At 45.2% G+C, this 22,846-nt stretch overlaps 1 protein-coding gene across 2 annotated transcripts in view; it reads left to right on the top strand.

Annotated features, from left to right (window-relative positions):
* LOC146857101 (uncharacterized) overlaps nt 1-22,846 on the top strand; it is a 47,876-nt gene that overhangs the window by 19,674 nt on the left and 5,356 nt on the right. Inside the window, exons 1-5 of one of the 2 annotated variants that reach the window (XM_085647598.1) lie at nt 738-936; nt 1,438-1,506; nt 1,751-1,854; nt 3,557-3,771; nt 9,324-9,407. In XM_085647598.1, the coding sequence (XP_085503724.1) occupies nt 897-936; nt 1,438-1,506; nt 1,751-1,854; nt 3,557-3,771; nt 9,324-9,407 (512 nt within the window). In that variant the 5' untranslated portion in view covers nt 738-896. Of the gene's footprint in view, nt 1-737; nt 937-1,437; nt 1,507-1,750; nt 1,855-3,556; nt 3,772-9,323; nt 9,408-22,846 lie in introns of those variants that run through there. The other variant, XM_085647597.1, reaches the window with a different exon arrangement.

Consider the following 22,846-nt stretch of genomic DNA (forward strand, 5'->3'; position numbering starts at 1 on the left):
CTTGGTACTTGTTGGAGTGTCAATTAAAGGCCAGATGCCCAAAGTTTAGTACTTATTTGATTAACCTAGTTTAAAGTAGCAGTCACTTTGGACTTAAACTTTTCAAAAACAAAATCACTCCTTAAGTAGGTTGCGAATATTGCCCTGCTGATCCCTCATTAGTAAATCTTCGTAGAATGTATCCAGAGTATATTGTCCGTGTGATCGCATAAAAAAAAAAAGTTGTTCTTGTCTCGGTCTACTGCAGTTTTGCCAATAGCGGACAAATGCTAGCATGGATTACCGTCTCCCAAGCACATATGATGCTTCTTGTGAGCAATTACATATTACTTGTATTTAGCAGTTCAAGTAATGCAAGCAGCAGCCACTACCTTTACTCCTAACACATTTGCGTTGACCTGTTCAATCGCAAGAGGCAATTTTGAACCTGCACTATTAAGCGTTAGAAGCAAAATTTGAAAAACTGAAAGGGATATTTTGATTTTAATTTAATTTTTTTTTTTAATTCAAGCGATACGTCTGTTCACAGAGCTATTGCATTGATTTAGTTGTCTTTTGTAAATGCTAATTGAAGTATATACATTTAAGTTTACTTTTGAAAAATAAACTGCTAACGTATTTGAATGGTTTTGTTTTACTGTGATGTTTACTGTAGACTTAACAAAGTCCTCAATGTTTTAATTGAAAGAGATCTTAGAGGCTAAGATGACTGACTGCCCGTGCCATATGCTGACCTTGGGGGTACCTTTCCATGCGTGTGGTGTGGCGTGGCTCTTTGACCAATGCGGCCCTTGGCTGACCCAAAAAGAGGAAGCCATGTGACGATCGCTACCTTTGCCCATTAGACCAGGGTGGTGAGGATCCCAAGGGTTAGAGACAGACGAAATTAAAGTGAAATGTTTTTCATGCCAGATATTCTCAAAACCACTAATTACAGTAAGTAATAATTAGTCATTGGCTTAGTGGTTTGGATACTTAAATGTTAAATATTGTTTACATTTTTAATACTTCTCTGCATGTTAACTTAATTGTACATTACTTTTGGTAGTTTGCTGTGTAAACATAAGTTCTTTTTTTTCATGTTGCATTACTGTACTACACAAATGAAGAACCTACAGTTGAGCCAGTTGGCTTGATGGCAGTGGATATCACTGCCTTGGCAAACAGTATCCTATACCCCGGGGTTTGGATGGCTGCGGAGGCATCTTCCACACCAACTGTGGTAAGGACCTGACCATGCTACTGCATGAGCATTTCCCACCATTGCATGTTGAGCACAGAAGTGTCTACCTCTTGAAGGAGGGGTAGACCCCAGTGGTCACTGGTGGGAAACTTGCTGCAGATTATGCCAAGTGGGTGGGAAAAAGCAATTATCTGACACCAGGCCGTGCATAACGGCCCCCCAAGCCTCCGGACTACCTCTGTTTTTTCCCACAGACCGCTCGCCTGTCTCGCCGGGATCCCCACCGCGTCGCGGGTCAGGACGTGGCCTTTCAAGCTCAGACGGTAAGATGTCCGGTGTAAAAAAAAAATGGGCACTTGTTATGGCACTGGGTTTTTTTTTTTACCCTCTTTTTGTGGGTGTTGGTGAAAGCATCACTGGGAGAAGGTGGGAGGCGAAAAAAATTGGAGTATGCTGGGAAGAACTAATTTTGGGAAAGAGTTTCTTTTTACAGAGTCTAGACAAGACCCTATACTCTCCCTTCTGTGAACTGTTATTTTAATTTTATTTTTTAATATACTTATTAAGGTTATCGAAGAAGTGGTCGAGATAAATATGGACCGCCTACCCGTACGGAGTACAGACTGATTGTGGAAAATCTGTCTAGCCGATGCAGTTGGCAAGATCTGAAGGTTTGTAACTTTTGAGATATATCACAGTATTTAAAGTGCGGCTGTTTTAAGCTCTTCCCTTTTTTCCTATTCTGCTTCTGACTATTTCGTGTGGGTGGTATTTTAAGGTTACTGGTTATCTGCCCTATGTTAAGTAGACGTCCAACAATGCATTACCACTCCACAGACTATATATTCAATGACTGTTGGAACATACTGGTGCATTGCTGCCTACATGGGGAATGAGTAGAGGAATAAAATAGTTCCTGTGGGTTTTCGAGTAGAAAATACTTTAAGGTACGCACAGCAGTTGGTGGTCTTAAGTGTAGTTGTGGTTAAATGGCGTGAATCTGCATATCTTGCCTCATGTACTCCTTTGCTCTACATCCAAAGGCCAAACAGCTCAAACCTGGCGTCTGTGCTGTGGGCATACACTATAACGTGGACTTGGGCTATTGTCTTTCATAATTGACTAAGACCAGAGTTCTCCAAAGTCTGCCCATGGTGGCCAGATCCTTGCCAGATTTTTAGCATATCCCCATTTAGATATATGTAGTTATCTTACAAATCTGGCATGGAATCGGCCCTCGAAGACCAACTTTGGAGAACCCTGACTAAGACTACATGCTTTTTTGATGAGTTATTTTTTCCTTCATACTGGGCTTGCTCCTTGGAAAAACTTGGAAACTACATACTTAGATTCCTCTTGAGTATTAAAAAGGTTCAACATCTGAAATTTGTGTCCGATTTGGAAAATGCAGTTTGAGAGTTATGGAGGTATATGTAGAGAGAAGGAAATGTTTTTTCATCCAATTAAATCCCACAATTTGTTTTGAATCTCCTCTCCAAAATGCATTACATTTTTATTCAAGCTGAGCGTGGTCTCTTGAGTTTTTCAGAATTTGACAACAGAAAACGCGATCTGTCGAACGTGACCTCAACAGCTCGCAAACCTATGCTTCAGGGACTGGTGCAGTTGCCGATTCTTCTAAATGCTTGCTTCACTGTTGCCATTGCTTAGTTCACTTGTGACTGCTTTATTTGTAGATAACAATTTGAAGTAGTGGTACCAGTAAGGGCGGGTATCAAACAATTTGCCATTATCTTTCTAGATAGCAGGAATGTGGTGTGTGGAAAATGGCAGGTAGTCTAAGGAGCTTGATGCTGCATAACATATCGACTGATTTAGTGTAGTCGATGCCTGTTAATCGTTAGGAAAGTCCTGAGATGGTCACATGCAGGCAAACTCGTAGCCTGCACGCTTGCTTCTATCTCACTTAAAGATCAAAATAAAAGTGCGCAGGTACCCCCATTTGTTGAGCAGTGTATTTATTGTACCAGCAGAACAGTTGGTTTTGAATTGAGACCACCTGGTTGGAGACATTTTACTGTACCATTTCTTAGTGAATAAAGAGAGATGATGGTGTAATCTCTGAAAATGAACAAATAAAATGCAAAAATAGAATAAGCATCTACTGGAAAAAGAGGACACATGGATATGGATATTTCACTTTCCCTCTGTCTGGTTGGGACTGCTGATCAATCTGCTTTAGTTTCTGGCTTTACAAGCATTAACCGCCTGGAAGAGTTTTTCTTAATTTTTTTATAGACTTCTGCTCAGTGCATATTAATCTTGAATTTGCATTTTGTATATCTTTTTACGGCTACGGAATATAGCAACTTTAACATATATCTTGCAAATGTTGCTTTTTTTTCTTTGTAGGATTATATGCGCCAGGCTGGTGAAGTGACCTACGCAGATGCCCACAAATCTAAAAAAAATGAGGGTGTGATAGAATTCAAATCTTACTCTGATATGAGACGAGCATTGGATAAGCTTGATGGTACTGAAGTGAATGGTCGAAAGATCCGATTGGTGGAAGATAAAAGCCGCACTAGGCGCCGTCGCTCCTATTCTAGAAGCCGCAGCCGTTCCAGGTAAATCATTGCACACTATGTAACCAGTGTTGTCTCCTTATAATTCTTCTATGGCACGCTTCCTTAATCTCTTGCAATGATTGGCACTATTATGAATTAACCCCTTGTCAAGACTCGAGCATTACGCCAAAATGAGCTTTGTAGTATTTAGAAAGCGGCAGAATAAAAAGGTAGACTGAGTTCACAAAATTGCCAAGCAGGCTCGGGTATCTGAATGAAGCCTCAAGACCTCAAGCTTTTTCCTCTCAGAGTTTTTGCGTCAAGGATTCTGATCTCATTCAGTGTCGACTTCAAATTTTTTGCTCGTTGACTGTTTAGCCCTTTGCACCACTTGATGACCGTTACTTTGTGTACTCATGATCTACTTGGGAGTATAAAGAAAGAGTACACTTTTACTTAAGCACTGTTTGATCCTCATAGAGCTCTGTGCATGTGAGTTTGTCTGGATTCCCTTGATTCGACAAAAGGATTGCATGGACGCTGCTTGCACAGACTGAACATGCATTGATGTATGCAGTTGGGGTGTCTGTGTTTATAGGTACCATTTTCGGTGGTGCACTGGACTCCCGAATACCCATGTTACTAGTAGAAAGTTTGGTTAAATGCTTGCTCCATTTCAGGACTTGGGGTTGCGTTGTCTTATCCATGACTCCTAAAATCTTCATACAGATTACATTTTCATCTGCAGATCTTGTTAGAGGCTGGAGGTCACCCTGGATGCAGGATCTCGTTTTTCCTGTTTGAACTTAAATCATTGTTCTAGATTTTTTGCTTGGCTCTGAATGTTCAATTAGGACACACAAACACATTTTAGCCTGTTGAAATGATTTTCAGCTAGAATGTAAATTAGGCCTACGATCTTTTTTTGGCAGGTGAAAGCTACACATCGATTTTCAAGTCTTCTTTGCAATCACAGATCACGGTTTCTTGTGTAAAGTACTTATCTTCCTCAATCTACAATCAAAGCAATGGTTTCCTCACCTTGTTTATTGTTTGATGTATTTTAACCTATCTGGATTGAATATATGACGTTACTTCGCATGCGTTTAGTACGCATGCCTTTACTACGCGGTAGTTGGTACGACCGCGTTTTTAGTTCGCATACCTTTCCTACGCAATTCGGAACAACAAATTGCAGTAGGGGGTGCTGGATGTTGGAATAGTATAATTTACTATTCCAACTACAGTCTATGTGGACACTAGGGAAGGTGTTGGATTTTAAATCCCCCCCCCCCTCCTAACGCAAGTCGCTGTTCTGACTTGCGTATGAAAGGTAGGCGAACTAAAAACTTCTGCGTACTAACGTCTGCGTAGTAATGGCATGCGAAGTAACGCATGCTAAGTAAACGCCATTTACCATCTGGATTATCACCTGCCCTCTTAGGAATGTCTTGTGGCCAGAAGCATTCTCGAGGATGCACAAATGCTATAGAAAGTCTGTAATATATGGTGACCTGACCTCAGCTTCTCAAACAGGTATCGTAAGGACTTTAAAACCAACCCTTCCGTGACCCCCACATCCCATTGATGGTCTTGGCAAAAAGCCACCATAACGTAATTGAGGGAGGAGACAATCTAGGGGCATAACCTTATGGTAGAGGTATGCCTGTTTGTCAGACCTATTCTGTGGCACACTTCAAGAGGAACAGTTGTGTAGTTGTAGCACACCTGTTTGGGAGGGGGTGGTGTTAAACGACCCAGTGCACGTTTACAGGATATTTGGTACAAGTTGCTGACTTTAGAATAAAGGAAAGACTTTAATGGTCATAAAAAAGAGCCCAGTGACTTTCAGGATTTGTTGGCAGCAAATCTACAGTGCAGGAGAGATGCCCACAGGATGCCACCCATTCTTACAACAAAGATTTGGGACAGGTGGCTGCAACTGTTTGAACTGCAATTTCAGTGTAAGGGAAAGAGGTTGTGATCACCAGACTGTAAGACAGAAGTCTTTCTTACAGCTTGATCAGGCTTTCACCCTCTTGGACGAATCCACTGCCCACTAAGATGGGTAACTAATCCATGGGGACTAGAGGATGATATTGTGTCCTCCCTGGACATCAAAGGAGTAATTTGAGAAAGAGGAGAAGCTAGAGCTGGGGAAGGTAATAGTTTGTTCCATGGGACTGCATGCGACTGGCAATGGGGATGGCTAGCTTTGGTAACTTGCCATATATGGGACTGACTTGGCCATGGGGTTGTTGCACAGCACAAGAATGTTTGCTGTGCTTAACCTTTGTCTTATGTGCTTTACTCAGTAGTGAGGGTGGGATGGTCTGGACCTTAAAGGGTGTCCCAGGGGTCCCATCTAAAGTTATGTAAGGGCCCACTTTGGATATGGTGGTGTGATATTACTGTGTATGAGGGGTGTGGTTATAGTATCGATATGCACATATTGAGAAACCACAGATCATTTTTTAGAAAGTATATGGTGTAGGGCTCCCATTTAAACTTTCTGTCTCTTCATGGACATTGCGTAAGTTCTAATAATGGTCCAAGATTATGGGGGGCTATGTTATGCAAACTGCGTCTGGGTGAGCAGGGATCCTGAAAGAAAATTCCCACCTCAGCCTCCCTTATTGATTAACCTCCAAACATGACCCAAACTATCAAGTGGACTGTAGGATACTTAGTAGCCTCCAGTGTAAGAAATCTGTGTGGAAGAGATTTAGTGGCCTTACACCCTGAATACTGTGACAACACATTCTATTCATATATAAACACACACTGTTCATACTGCAGTTTAGATTCTTATGGCACAGTATTTGCTTAGAAACCTTGATAGCATTGGCATATTAGATGTTCCTATTTCAGATTGTAAGTTATTGGTCATGGGTGGTTGACCGCTTGGGTGCGGTGCATGCAGGAGTTAATAGACATCTTTAGTAACCCTTTCCGTAGGGTGGAAATGGCAAACCATAGAGGATAATTTTAGAGCATCTTAGTACTTCACCAGCCATAAATTGGACCACTTTAAGAGCGTAGGTAGGTGAAGGGCGATCTCGGCGGAAGTTACATGCGATAGATGACTTAGTAGCCAACACCTCTGTACAGTAAAGCAAGCAGCGCACACAATGCGGATGGACAGACACCTGGGCAGGGGTGTCGAATGTAATAAAATATCTATTGGTCCATGGGGAAAGTTACTCCATAAATCTACTTGCCCTGTAACAAAATCCACTTGTCCCTTTTTTTTGCCATGTAATGCGGCGACAAATTATGGCAGCAATCTCATATATAAGAGCTCTGAAATAGCCTCTCTGATTATGCCAGGGCTTCTTTCTTAGTAGGGTTTGAATACTGGTAATTCCCTTATGTTGCCATGTTTCTGCAGATCTACACACCTGGGCTATAGGTAAATGTAGGCCACAGTTCCAGGGTTGGAATGCCCTTTTGGGTCTCTGCAAACCTACTAACTTTCGTGTTTAAGGGTTTTCACCAACTTTTTAAAATTTTCCCCCATACTGAGAAAGGTTGGAAATTTACTCCTGACAATGGCAGATATAAAACTTCTTCCAGGGTTTGGAAAAAAAGTGGTTGGAGGGAAGGTGAACTTGCAACACAGATTTTTGCTTGAGCTAATCTGCACCTGGACATTTACTCATGCGCTCCATTGGATAAGCAAACTATGCATTTGTTTGATCTGGAGGGCTAGTATACTGCAAACATACAGGCAGCTAGAGAGACAGTAAATAGGTGGGTATTAATGGATAATGGGTAGAACCTGGGCTTGTTGGTTAAGTAACCAAGTTAACAGATAGCTTACCTAGCGTTGTCTTTGAGGAGGCTTTTGGCCATCAAGAACAAAATAGCAAGTAGAGGTAACTTAATATATCCTTCACCAGAAACCCCAATTCACTATTACAACTGCACTTCTCACTGGCATTTATAGGTGGTTCCTTTGAGAGGTAAAAGCAGTAAGACATGTTTGATCTCTTCCTCCAGCATTATATAAAATGTTTCAAAAAATGAAACCTTGATTTGTCCACGGTGGAGGTGGCTAAAAACCTGGGGGTGTGGTTTGAGTCCTCCCTCTCCTTTAAGCCCCACGTACGTAAAATGGTGGGTACATGCTTTGACATAATTAAAACCTTGAAAAAATCCTTTGATCTGATTCCGTTGGCCGCAAGGAAAACAGTGGCAGTGGCTTTAATACTCTCACGCCTAGACTACTGTAATAGTGTCCTGGCATGGGTTAACAAATCTACCATCAGGAGACTACAGGTGGTGCAACATGCAGCAGCTAGATTGGTTCTTAAACTTCCCCGTAGAACGTCAGCCTCAGCAGCTCTGCAAACCCTTCATTGGCTTCCGCTTCACAAAATAATTTTATTTAAACTTCTCCTCACGGCATTCGGAGCAACTTGCCGATTAGGGCCAGTATACCTTTCCACAAGATTCACACCATACACAACAAGGAGGACTCTTAGATCCACCTCTGCAAACCATCTCAAATTGCCAGGCTTCAAACTCAAAACTAGGGGAGGAAAGTCTGCTACTGTGTATGTGGCAAGGGCCTGGAACTTCATGCCATACAAATTGAGATCAATATAATCCGAAGAGCAGTTTAGGAAGACCTTAAAGACATGGATCTCTGGAACATCTGACGAATCGTGCTGGGCACTCCTCCTCTAGATCCTAACTACTCACTGCTGAAGCCTGTTATCCTATAGCGCCAAGAGGCACCTCTGGGAGTGACAGTTCGCGCTTTATAAATACCACATTTCATTTGCGGTTGGAAATAGGATAGGTGGTTTTATTTGCAACTTTGCTACCACAGCCTACTCACTCCCAAGGTGACGGCGGCAAGACTGGCGACTCCCTTTAAAAAAATATGGGGCATAGAAGGGACACTGAATATAATTTGGGTTATACGCTATTCTTATTCGCCCTTCAATAGTTGTGTGTTAGGCCAGGTAGGTAGAAGCCTTGAATCTATGCATTGTAGAGATGCTGTGGTCTTTCCTTGGCCTGATATGCTGAAAGTGGTTAGAAGTATTCCTTATGGAGAATCTGCCTGTAAGATTATGCCCCAGTGCTGCATGACGCCAACAATAAGATAAATATTCTCAAGGTTGATTGGGTAACTTAATTAATATTTTCTGGGAAAGTGCGATCTGCCGGCTGTTTAGTAGTCCTGGAGGATGTCATGGGTTCGATAGGTTCTCTACCCCAGGTGATCCCTGCCAAGTTAGAGACATCCTTAGTTTGGCAGAAGAAATAGCAGAACGGTTTTACAAACTCTGGTGCTGAAGAAATGGTTGCATTACCTGCACACCGAAGAGAAAATCACCAGGACTTGTAAAACAATATTTAAGTACAGTTTGCACTTAGAATAAGAGTTCTTACTATACTCTACTGAATGCCTCCCGTTTTTTTCCTTTAAAGCGCTGACTAATAGGGAATTACTCTTCACGTATAACGTTTGTACTGCAAAAAGTAATAGATACTCTGCTAAAATGTGCTTTGTAGTTGTATGCAAAAAGTACAAAGTGTATATATCCAATAACCTGCCCACTGTACCCTGTGTAAATTTTATTTTACTTTTTTTAAAGATCTCGTTCTCGAAACCGATATTCTCGCAGAAGTCGCAGTGGAAGCAGCAGAAGCAGTCGTTCCAAGAGCCACTCGCGCTCCAGGTACACATAGACCGGAGGGGTGGGAGAATCTAGGAAATGAAAAATGTATGTGGGGACACTGGAAATGCAATTTTACTAGATCTGCTTTTATTAGGACTGTCAACCAGTGTACCAATTGGCAAGTCTTTACAGCATGGAATTTAATGCACATTTTATTCCGGTCTTTGACACACATTTTTAGAGTCAAATTAAGGTTAATTCCTTATTTCTGTTTTTTTTTTTTCTTTTTTTTTTCTTTTTTTTTGTCCTCATTGCTACCATGGTTTCAATGCCATGCCAGATTACCCTACAGTCAGCTGTCTCAGTTCAAAAGAACTGGCAGGGATATGTGACCAAGGAAGTAAGTAGAAAATATCCCTCAGCAACTGCAGTTTCAATCTTGGAAGGCGAAAAACCAGGCATTTCCCTTCTTGTAAACCACCTTGGTGTAAGTGGCAACCAAGTCAGCCCGGGCTAGGACCAGGTATGGTACAAATGGCTAGAACACCATAATAGGGTAATCATCGGACCCGGGGAAAAAAAAAAAAAAAAAAAAAAAAAAACCCCGGGTATTTCAGTGTACCCATGGCAACAAATACCAAAAAGCTCTTTTGCTCTGATTACCAGCCCTAGCCAGGTCCATACGTGATGTATATATGACGGAGGCCTGCCATTCGCCGAAGGAAGGAGGGGACACGTCCTTCCATTTCTTGCAGATCTCCCTTCTTGCCAACAAAATCGTATAGAACACTAAATTTTTGGCTGCACCTTGAGCTCCTTCCAAAATCCCGAAGATCACAAGAGGTAAGTCAATGTTTACTTTAACACCCACTGAAGTAGTTAGAAAGTTACTGATAGCTGCCCAGTATGACACTAAACTGGGGCAGTCAAAAAACATATGGGTGTCTGGTGCCGCCAGAAACCCACATCTGGAACAAGCAAATGAGTTACCCTCGGAAAATTTAGATAATCTAAGAGGAGAATAATATGCCCTATGCAGTGTTAGCAAGTGGTTCCTCCGTAACCAAGAAGGCTTAACTATGCTGCACAAAAGGCCGAATGAGTCTGTCCAAAGATTTTGTAAGTTTGGGCCAGAGATTGAAGGGCTCCAAAGTGAATCAGGCAGATCAAAGACTCCATCCGTTTCCTCCAACAGAAGATTATACCACTGTGAGGTCTCCTTTTTTCCCACGGGGTTGTTCATCAAGTTGTTTATGAGCAGGCTATATCCTCCAAGTGGAAACTTATTTCTTTCTAAGGCTTGAGATTTGTAGGCCTGAGTCCAACTATATATTTGAAGGTATTTAAGTCTTGACAGATTAGGGCCGATCTTAGCCAGAAGATGTTCCCATGAAAGCAGCTCCCCGTCAAAAAAAAGGTCTCCCCAGACCTCTAAGCCTGCGTCTCTTATTGGAGCCGCTAGAATGTCTTCAAGCCAAACAGGGTTTTCAGGGAGACCCCATAACGGCGTCCTTTCACAAAAGTAGCTTACTTTTATCGATCTTGTAACTTCGGCCCATAATTTTGCCAAGCCTTGTAGTACCTTCAGTTAAATCTTTTTGAAGTACTTGGGGTTGCCGAATTTAAATAGAAAGGCTGATTGACTAGCTTCTTCCCCTTCTAACATGGCTGAAAACATTAGACCCACCCCGTAGTCTGTAGGTATTTTTAACAACATGCGGGAATGAGTTAACTGGAAGGCCCAAGCATATAATTTCAAGTCCGGGGCTGCCAAGCCCCCTTTGTCCCTTCGCCTTCTAAGCTTTTTCCAAGAAATCCTTGCCTGTTTGTTGTTCCAGATAAAAGATGTTATGTCTGACTGCAATTTAACTAAACAAGAATAATCAAAGTGCAAGGGAATGGTACAAAACAAAAACGAAATTTTAGGAAGGATCGACATCTTGATTAAGTTGACCCTCCCAATTAAAGATAGTGGGATATGAGACCATGAGTGTAGTAACCTACGGCATTCTTTAGCTACCGATGTTAAATTAACTTGAGCTATTTTTTCTATGTCCTTCCCTATCTGTAAACCCAAATATCTCATCGAGGAGCCCGTTTGTAAGTCTATAGCTTGCCCTTCATGATTCCAAACAAGCATCTCGGTTTTAGTATCATTAATTTCGTAACCGGAGACTTGACCAAATGAACGAGCAATCCTTAAAATTATAGGGAGTGCAGAGCCAACATCTGAGGTAAGAATAAGCACGTCGTCAGCATATAGGGCTACTTTCCTCACCCACCCTTTATACGAGAATGGCTTAATAGAAGTCTCCTCCCTCAGTTGTTGCGCAAAGGGTTCGATATAAAAATCAAACAAAAGGGGGGAAAGTGGGCAGCCCTGCCGTGTCCCCCTAGTGATGGTAACAGGGTCAGACAGATCTCCATTGACCAAGAGGCGTGCTACAGGATTATGATATAACAAGCCAATTGCCCTACGTATCCCATCCCCCACGCCAAACTTAGCCAAGGCCCCCGACAGGTACACCCAGTTAACTCTATCGAAGGCCTTGGTCGCATCCAACGTGAGGGCGGCCAAAGGAAGGGTCCGAGCCGATGCTATATCTATGGCACCTATTAAATCATAGGTTAGCTCAAATAATTGTCGCCCCTTAACGAAACCCTTTTGGTCCGGATGGAGAACCAGAGGCGCAATCACAGCCAACCTAGATGCCAAGATTGTGGTAAAGATCTTGTAATCCACATTCAGGATTGAAATTGGCCTATAAGAACCACAAGCCGTCTTTGGTTTCCCTGGCTTCAGAATAAGGGTGATTGAGGCATTATCCCAGGAATCTGGCGGAAGCTGACCTTCCAGTAGGATTTGATTAAAAAGAACGGTGAGGAATGGAACTAATTCTATTTCAAGGGCTCTATAGATTTCTGCCGGTAGACCGTCAGGTCCAGCCGCCTTCCCCTTCTTACTTCTTTTAATGGCAGATCTTACCTCATCCTCAGTGATAGCTTTATCTAAAGATTGAGATTGCTCGGCAGATAGTGAAGGTAAATTGATGTCCCTTAACCAACCCTCAACAGACTCTGGCGAGATCTGCTTATCCTCCTCATAGATTACTTGAAAGTAATCTCTGAAGGCTGCCCTGATGTCCTCATCTGAAGAGAAGATGATGTTATCTACCATTATTGCAGCGATGTTATTCCGCACCAGATCAGTTTTGGTTTTACAGGCCAGTAATTTCCCGGCACCTTCAGTGTATTCAAAATGGGCCAACTTACTGGCTTCCCATCTTTGTTGAAGTCGAAGATTTAATAAAGAACTCAGACTACCCTTCAAAGTCACTAATTGATTATGGAGAGTGGGCAGATCTAAACCGGAATCCATACAGTTGGAATCTATATCTTGTTGTATTTGAGATATCTGATCTTCAATAGAAGTGACTTCCTCTCTATGCAACTTCCTACGGTATGAAACTTTCCCAATGATAACCCCTCTCAAGAAAGCTTTAAACGAGTCCCAGATTATCCTAGACGTAGCTGAGCCACTGTTGGAAATCAAAAAATTATGGGTTTCTGATTTAAGAAAAGTAATATCCTCTACTGATGAGAGAAGAGACCGGTCAAAAGACCATGAGGTGGAACTCTTTTTAATCAAACTGGCAATCTCCATTACTACCGCTGCATGGTCCGACAGATGTGATGGGAGGTAGCTAATACTCTTTACGGAATCCACCAGCCTCAGACTTATTAAGATGAAATCTATTCTGGACTGGTGGTGATATTTATAGTTCCTGAAAGAGACCCCTTGTTGTTGCCCCGACCTCGCTCTCCAGATATCAACATACCCATATTGCTTCATGGCGCTTTGGAGCAGGGCCCTCGTCTTAGAAAAAACAGAGGCTCGATTATTGGGTGATTTGTCCAACAGAGGATCCAGTACGATATTAAAATCGCCTGCCAAAATAATGGGTTCAGGGAAAGTAATCAAATGTGAGAATATAGATTCCAAAATGGAGGGATCGTCCTGATTCGGACCATAATATCCTAAGATTGTACTTTGTTTACCAGATATAACAACTGACACTATGGCCCATCTGCCACCTGGGTCAACTGCCTGTGATATCAGCCTAGCTTTAGCTCCTTTTTTAAATACAATTGAGACCCCTCTTGTATTAGATGTTTGGGTAGTCGAAACTGCAAAGTCTATCCAGTTGTTTTTCTTAATAAGGGTAAGCATTTCCGTGTGAGTTAGGTGTGTCTCCTGGAGCACCAAGACCCGCGCATCCAAATCCCGCAAATATTGCATGATTCTATTAGCTCTTGGCTTGGTGCGGAGGCCATTAACATTCCAGGAGATATATTTTACACTACCCATACTTAAAGGGAAAAAACTGTAAAAACAAAGCCAAGATTACCGTTTGTTGCATCGGTCCCTGAATCAATATATGCCTACTTCCATCTTTAATAGAACTGCTTCGAGCTATGAGGACCACTTTATATTTTTGCCACCCCCCCACCCCCCCTCCTACCCCCGTGAAACATCTCCCAGCTACCCCACCCCCCTTGGAAAACCCTTGTGTTATCTAGCCGGAAAAGAACCGGTAGAAGCACCCCTTGACAAGGCTCCCGTCAAAGAGAACCCCCTCCCTACCAGCGATGGAAAATAAGATATGAAAAATATACGTCGATGATGTAAGCCCCCACCCATGAGGCAAAAAAAAAAAAGTAACCAAAACATAACTTTGGCCAATTTAGCTGCATGGAGATCGGAAGAGAAAAAGAAATTTTTTGTGTTTAAAAAAAAAAAAAAAAAAATATGGCATAAAGTAAGGAGGCTAGACCTATACAGACCTATATGTTAAAGATGAACGCGGTCTATAAGGCTTATCAGGAGAGAGACACCAAGGTTATAACGATGCATATTTAGACTATTTATGCTCCTTGCCTAGAATCAACAAAAGCTCATCGGCTTCCTGAACCGACCTGATGTTATACATCCGATTATTATGCATAACTTTGATAGCTGCCGGAAACATGAGCTGAGCTGTTGCTCCTACTTTCCTAAAAGCGTCCAGTCTCCTCCCAAACTCCCATTGCTTCTCCAATGTAATTCTAGAGAGGTCAGACCTAACTAAGAAAGTAAACCCACTCCCCACAAGAGATTTTTGCTTTAATGCCAAATTTAGGATCTGCTCCTTCAGCACATACGTATGGAAGTTGACCAGAATCTTACGGGGCTTCGATCTCTGGGGATTCCGCCGAAAGGGATCTCTGTGGACTCGTTGTATGTCCATGGCTAACTCCTCTACTGAGTGCTCTAAGCCCAGGGACTCCTTTAACAAAACAGAAATAAAATGCTTTATATCAGAGCCCTCAGAACCTTCCGGAATATTGAGAATCCGTATATTCCCCCGCCTGGCATTATTTTCTAATGACTCCAATCTCTCGTTTAGACTTTGCTCCTCTCTAGTAAGCTTTTTTATATCATCCTTAACTTGCTTCATATTAGTAGAGAGTGCTGCAGAGGTCTCTTCCAAAGCTCCTGTTCTGACATTCAACCCCTCAAGCTTATTGTCCAGAGCTTCACAGTGTTTCCTTATCTCTAACTGATTTGCAGAAGACTCAGAAAACCCCTTCCTAATCTCCATCGTGAGCGCAGAGAACATCCCCAACAACGAGGCGACAGAGATGGAAGATTCCGCCTCGAGCTTGGCAGTAATAACACCAGCAGAAGCATTCTGATGCAGAGCCTTGATGTTGACTTCATCCGGACACTCTCCACCAGCTGCCCCTTCCACCACAGAGGTCGCTACCACCTGTACATCGGAATTGGATCTTGCCGACCTTGTCAGGTTTAGAGAGGGACTCAAGGGAGGACACTGTTCGATGATAGACAGACCCCCTGATGCCTGAGCTCCCAACACCACCTCTTGACCTATCCCGGCTTCTTCTAGGCCTTTCACTTGTGGGGTACATTGTAGCGGTGTAGCTGATCCCTCTTCTGTGGCTTCGTCCCTAGCTGGTATGCGGGAGGATAATGATGACCCATTTTCAGATGGAGAGGGTAGAGTGTCTGGGACAATCAAAACCCCTGCCATATTATGATCTTCCACAAGATTGAGAATCTGGGGGACCGCTTTAAAATAAGATCTAAGTGATGGAGTGATCTTGGATCCTAAAGATAGTACTACCTTAGGACCCTTTACTTTGGATTTAGATTTATATTTGCTCCCTCTAGCCTTGACTTCTGTATTTAGATAGGAAGAAGATTTCCCTCTGACCAGAAACTGAGAATGCTGAACAGTACCTAGAGCTTGTGAAACTACCTCACTTGACTCTTGAATAACCTGCTCCCCATCAGCGGTAAATAAACAGTCAACAAACTCCCCACGAGAAACCTCAGGCCCAGGCGGCAGTTCAGCCAGCGTATTAACACTCTTTGAACTCTCACCACAGAGAAAAAAACTTTTCGCCAACCTTCCTCCCTCGGCTTCTCCCTGAGGAGGCGATATCACAGACTTCTGCAACCCACCTGACGCGTCCTTAGTGGCTACCGCTTTGGATCTAGCCCCATTGGCAGTACCTCGACGTGACTGGACCAGGCTCCGCACCTTTCTCCCCCGCCTTAGCTCCAGCGCGGCTAACCACAGACGCAGCCTCGGCTTCCCCGGGGGCTCTTGCAGTGATGAAGAAAACGAATTTTGGCCGGTAATTAGCTCCTGGGGGGCGTTCTTCAAGGAACACTGAAGCACTCTCGCCACAGCCGAAAAAATGGCACACACGGAGCCAGTATGGGGAGAAAAAACTCGGCAAGCACCATCCAGAGAGGAGCCACGCAGGCGAGAGCTGAAGGCGGAACACAGGCAGGCAACGTAACGCGGGGCGTCTAATGGAGAAACACAGTATTGCATCTTCGGCGTTCGTTAAAGGGACAACCGCCTGGTGAAAACAAACCTGATCCGAAATGCGTGTTTCTTAATTAAAAATGGAATGTTGAAAGCCCCGACAATCTCCATCACAGACCCTACAACTCGGTTTCGGTTATAACTTCATCGCATGACGAGGTGGGTTCAACTCCGACGGGAGCTCGCCTCAGGGCGCCGCAGCAGCCTAGTTAGCCGCCGCCATGTTTTCCCCGCACTTCATTGGTCAATTCCTTATTTCTGTTGTCGGTTTATTGCTGTAGTGTGGACTAAACCTGATTTGAAAGTTGCGACACGTTTGGGGAAAGTTTGCTACTGTTTGAGTATTTCTCTTTAAGCGATATCTAACTTTAAGTCTTAGCCTGGTACATTAGTCTTTGCTGCGCGACGTTGTTGGTGAATTTTAAAGGGTATAAATCTAAATGCATAATTGAAGTATCGGTTTTCCTGAGACAGCAATTTATTAATTCCAATAATCATTTGCTTATTCTGGTGCTTTTAAGAAAAACGAGTTTCCTCTAAACATTTGTGGATATTTTCCCCTTTTGGTTCATTGATTAGGGCACCCATCATATGGAAGATAATTAAGCCTGTGAGTTTTAATTGTAGAAGTCTTCTTACCTATTGGTGTTTGTTACACGTACTACATTATGATTCCTTTTTGCCAAGGGTTCTAATTGACTCCTTTTCTTTGCAAGTTTAAAAACTGGCAAAGCCGAACACTTTGGTTTTAACAAATCAAAAGGAATCCCCCAGCTTTGTTAACAGAGGCATGCTATTGAGGAAGCAGCAATTGATATTTGAAATAGCTTTTAAATATTTTAGGAGCACCTCACTTCCGTGGCGCTGCTTCTTTTGGATATCACTTGTACAAAACAGTAGAAAATCAGCAGTTATAGTTACCTGAGCTAACGATAACTTGGAGTTAGTTTCTTCTGGTCAGGTCCGCTGTCCTCTGGAGATTTGAGTCTTTCTCGAAGGCAGCAGTCCTCACAGGGTTTTCAGAGGTCGCTGGCTGCAGAACCGGTCGCAGGTTCATCAAAGCTGGAGACAGGTGGGTAAGGCTGGGGCCAAGGCTCTTCAGGCTTCTCTGCTAGGATTCTTCTTTTTGTCGCAGATCTAGTTTTCAAGTCTGGGGGAGCCACCCAAATACTAAATTTAGAGGTGTTTTAGGGGAGTAGCAAGTAGGGCCAATGAGTACCATACCTGGGGGAAACTACACCCTCCTGTGGGAGGGGGCATAGACCTATCCCTGATTGGAGGGGTCCCCACCATCTTCAAGATGGCAGGAACTGAAAGATGTGCTTCACCTCGCCTCCCTCACCTTGGGGTAACAGGTGGGCACACTCCCTAGTCTACTCTGTTTTCTCAAAGTGGGGGTCTAAACTGGGGGGAGCTGCCATCTGCAAGCTGCCGAGGTTGCAGGTCACATTACAAAGGTGGAAGGCCTTTGAGGCTCCCCCATTTGAGGGGAGGTGTGACACCTGCCCAGGATGTGCATTGTTTCTTGTCCCAGAGAGCAGCCTCTCCTGCCCAGGGTTCCAGGAACATGCCTGCGTGTGAGGCTGCCTAAAGCCTGTCAGTGACCACACTGGGGTTAGTAGGTGCCCGGAGTACATGGTTTAGTATATCACACACTGGCATCAGTGGGTATTTATTACAAGGAGTTGTACCAAACACTCATGGTTTCAGTGAAGCCGTCATAGTGCTGAGGAACTTAAATTGTCAAGTTCCCAGCCCATGTACTCTCCGATTTCCCTGACGCATAACAATATTATGGGATAGACCCTACTACTGTAGGGGCATATCTGTTCATGCAGATATGGCCACACCTGTGATATAGTGCAGCCTGTCTTGGAGCTGGTAAGGCCTGCTAGAGAGGTGACTTACCTATATCTTGGGCTATGTTAGTTGGCGTGGAAGCAGTGTGCCATGTCAATTATTGTTTTGTCTACACCAAGTCATGCATGTGGCAGTGTGCATGGCCTAGATGAGGGGAACCTCTACCATTTTAGGGTAAGAACACTGGTACTGAGAGACTGGACATCACCCAGTACTGTAAGTCACCGTTACATCAAAATCCAGGCAAAACTGGGATGGGGGGGAAATCTGCAACAAAACCTAAGTTCGAGGCATATGAGCTGCAGATTGTACACTTAGCATAGATCGCCATCTGGTGTTGGGCCCGGATGTTTGCAGTTTGTTTTTCTTCTTGGACAGTCTTTGGAAGTCACGAGTTTGGTGACTCCTCCTTCGGTCCGTACTGCGCATGGGCTTCGGCTCCATCCTCAGATTGTTTTTTTCCGCCATCGGGCTCGGATGTGATACTTCGTGCTCCGGCTTCGAACTTCTACGGTTCCAGCCTCGACGGAAAATCCTCGTTTCTTCGAGTTTCTTCATCATCATCTCTCAAAGCGGCACTTTCTCCATCCCGTACATCGGCACCGGCCTTCGGGCCCTCCTCGACTCCGGTCCCGGCCGATGGAAAGGACTCCGTTCAAAAAGTGCCCAAAATGTGGGTCTAAATTTCCCCACACCGACCTCCATCAGGTGTGTAACCTTTGCCTCTCTCCAGAACACGAGGCTAGAGACTGCCCCGCATGCAAGTCTTTTCGATCGAAGAAGACCATCCGAGATCGAAGAGCTCGACGCACCATGGCGCACTCATCCTCTGCAGCTCCACCGGACATCTTCGGAGACGGCGCCGAAGCTTCGGGGCAAACACACACCGAGCAGGAGGAAGACGTCGTCAGCGCTTCCGAGGCCGACGACTCCGACGTGGAGGACGTTACACCGGCGCAGCGGGCCGTGAGTACTATGCCCCCTCCCACCCCCGCGCCGAAAACCAAAGAGACTCAGGTTACTCCCTCGCCTGCCGGCCTGGGCAAAACCAAAACCCCACCTTCGGGCCCGGTGTCGAAGCATCCAAAGTCTCACGGCAGCTCGGGATCGAGCCAGCCGACGCCCGGTGCCGAAAAACAGCATCCGGCACCGAAGAAAGCAATATCCAGCTCGACTCCGAAGCCACCGGTGCCGAAGCCTGGACACTCGGTGCCGACCATACACAAACACAAATCTGTCGGCACCGACGCCCCGGCGCCGAAACCTCATTCGACGCCGAAACACCCGGAGACCTCAAGAAAGCATGGCGCACACAAACCATCGAAACCCTCGGTTCCGAAATCACCGGTGCCGACAGACGATCCGGCACCATTGGCTCTGTTTACACCAGACCCTTTACAAAAGACTCTGTCCAAAGATCCAAAGACTGGGCTTTTGACTTTAATTACCAAGAAAAGACGCCTTGATACTCCGGCTCCTCCTCCTCCACCCAAAAGGAAGGACTCTGCTACTTCTCCCCTCAGAGTGCCCTCCCCACTACCGCCTCCCCTACCTCCTCCACCCCCTCCCCCTCCCAGGTCTCCGCCACCTTTACCTCACTACGATCCGGCCCCATCCCCAGATCCGGATGACGGGGACCCGGACAATTACCCGGCGGACGCCCCAATGGATCCCACTCCACCAGGGACCCCAGACCCATGGGAGGATTACAATAACCCTGATATACCCGATATACCTCAGGACGACCTATACCCATCCAGGCCGTCTCCTCCAGAGGACTCCTTAGGGTTTCATCATTTAGTGCAGAGAGCAGCACACTACCATGGGGTGGACATGCACAGTGAACCAGTGGAAGAAGACTTCCTACTGGATACATTTGACATACAAGACAAATCCACTTCTATTTTACCCATGCTTAAGGGTGTCACCAAGCACGCTACAGAGGTGTTCAAAGACCCTGTCAGGGCCAGAGTACTGAACCCTAGAATAGAGAAGAAGTACAAGGCGGCACCCACAGACCCTGCATATATTAAGGGCCCTGCTCCCCTAGATTCCCTAGTTGTCTCCACAGCTAGAAAGCGGGCTAACTCCCAATCCTCAGGAGAAGCCCCACCGCCAGACAAGGAATCTAAACTTCTGGACGCGTCTGGTAAACGCACCGCCTCCCAAGCTGCAAACATGTGGCGCATTGCAAACACACAAGCACTGCTTGCGCGATATGACAGAGCACACTATGACGAACTAGAGGCTCTTATGCAGCACCTTCCATAAAAACACAAGCGCAAGGCTCATGACCTGATACAGGAGGGTAAACTAATTACAAACACCTCCATTAAGTGTGCCCTCGATGCAGCCGACACTGCTTCTAGAGCCATAAATACCAGTGTCCTGCTTCGTCGCCATGCCTGGCTCAGGATCTCCGGGTTCAAGCCTGAAGTCCAGGCGTCCATACTCAATCACCCCTTTGACCAGCAAACTCTCTTTGGGCCAAAGGTAGACGAAGCGTTGGAAAAGATGAAAAAGGACACAGACACAGCAAAGTCTATGGGGGCACTCCAAACACAAGCCTCTAAACGTTCCTTTCGACGCTCGTCCTTTCGTGGCACAGGCAGAGGCTCCTCCACCGATAACGCCTCTACCTCCTACAAGTCCCCTCCTCAAAATACCTTTTCAAAGGGCAATCAAAGGGGTGGTTACAGAGGCAACAACAATAAGGGCAGGGGCAAAACCAACAACACCCGTTCTGCCACCCCACCCGCACAATGACTCCCCTCCGCTCCCCCCAGACCATCCCACTCCGGTCGGGGGCAGACTACAAGACTTTATCCACACATGGGAGTCCATAACATCGGACAAATGGGTGACCCAAATCATTCGGTCAGGGTACTGTCTCGAGCTAACATCTACCCCACCCAATATCCCACCAAGGCACCGTCCAATGTCTCAAGAACATTCCACACTGCTCAAACAAGAGGTACTCTCACTCCTCCAAAAACACGCTATAGAGCAGGTCCCCGTCAATCAACAAAATCTAGGGGTCTACTCCCTATATTTCTTAATACCAAAGAAAGACGGGACCCTCAGACCCATTCTCGACCTCCGGCCTCTAAATGCCTACATACATTCAGACCATTTTCACATGGTCACACTACAACAAGTCCTCCCACTCCTCTGCCAGGGAGACTTTCTCACAACCTTGGATCTGAAAGACGCATACTTTCACATTCCAATACACCCCTCTCACAGGAAATACCTCAGGTTCGTGGTGGACGGGCAACATTACCAATTCACGGTTCTCCCCTTCGGGGTCACCACCGCACCACGGGTGTTTACCAAATGCCTAGCAGTAGTAGCAGCACACCTCAGACGTCAACATATTCACGTCTTCCCTTACTTAGACGACTGGCTGATAAAAGCCGCGTCCTACGACCAATGTGTGCAACATACAAACAGCACCATCCAACTGCTCCACCAGCTAGGCTTCACGGTGAACTACCAAAAGTCCCACCTCATACCATCTCACACAAAGCAATATCTCGGGGCCACTATAGACACCTCCAAGGGTATTGCCTATCCAAACTCAGCCAGAATCACAAGCATTCAAGCCTTACGCAAAACATTCCTTCCTCAACACTCTCTTCCAGCAAGAGTGTTTATGAAGCTCATAGGAATGATGGCGTCTTGCATCTTCATAGTGCCCCATGCAAGACTCCACATGCGTCCACTTCAAGAGTGCCTAGCACAACAGTGGAACCAGGCCCAGGGTCAGCTGACGGATCTGGTGTTGGTGGACGGCCGCACACATCACTCTCTGCAGTGGTGGAACACCACAAACCTTTCCAAAGGGCGGCCGTTCCTGGACCCGGTTCCTCAGGTGATTCTAACAGCGGACGCATCGCTCTCCGGCTGGGGAGCGCACCTCCTACACCTCACCATGCAAGGTCTATGGACGCCACAGCAAAAATCGCTCCACATCAACCATCTGGAGCTCTTGGCGATCTTTCTAGCCCTAAAATCTTTCCAAAAACAGATTTCGAGGAAAGCAGTCCTCATTCGCACAGACAACATGACTGCAATGTATTATATACAAAAACAGGGGGGGGCACACACTCCCCAGCTCTCCCGCTTAGCCCAGAGCATATGGAGATGGGCAATTCCCCAAAACATCTTTCTCCTGGCACAGCACGTTCCAGGCGTACAAAACACCATGGCAGATCTGCTCAGCAGACAAACGCAACAACTACACGAATGGGAACTGCATCCACAAGTTCTTCACCCATTCTTCCAACAGTGGGGGCATCCTCCGATAGACCTCTTCGCCACCCACGAAAACAAAAAATGCCCAAGCTTCGCCGCCAGATACCCACACCCATTGTCCAAGGGCAATGCGATATGGATGAACTGGTCAGGCAGATTTGCATACGCCTTTCCACCTCTCCCACTAATTCCATTAGTGGTCAGGAAGCTACAACAGCACTCCCTCACACTCATTCTGGTAGCTCCCACGTGGGCCAGGCAGCCGTGGTACACCACGCTACTACAACTATCAGTGGTACCACATCAAAAACTGCACCTATCCCCATGCCTCCTAACCCAGAACCATGGAGAAATCAGGCACCCGGACCCAGCTCAGCTCAACCTGGCGATCTGGCTCCTGAAATCTTAGAATTCGGATACCTTAACCTTCCCCCTGATTGCATGAACATCATCATGGAAGCCAGACGTCCTACCACTAGAGCA

The sequence above is a fragment of the Triturus cristatus genome, chromosome 3_2 (assembly GCF_964204655.1).
Source record: "Triturus cristatus chromosome 3_2, aTriCri1.1, whole genome shotgun sequence".
Taxonomy (NCBI): domain Eukaryota; kingdom Metazoa; phylum Chordata; class Amphibia; order Caudata; family Salamandridae; genus Triturus; species Triturus cristatus.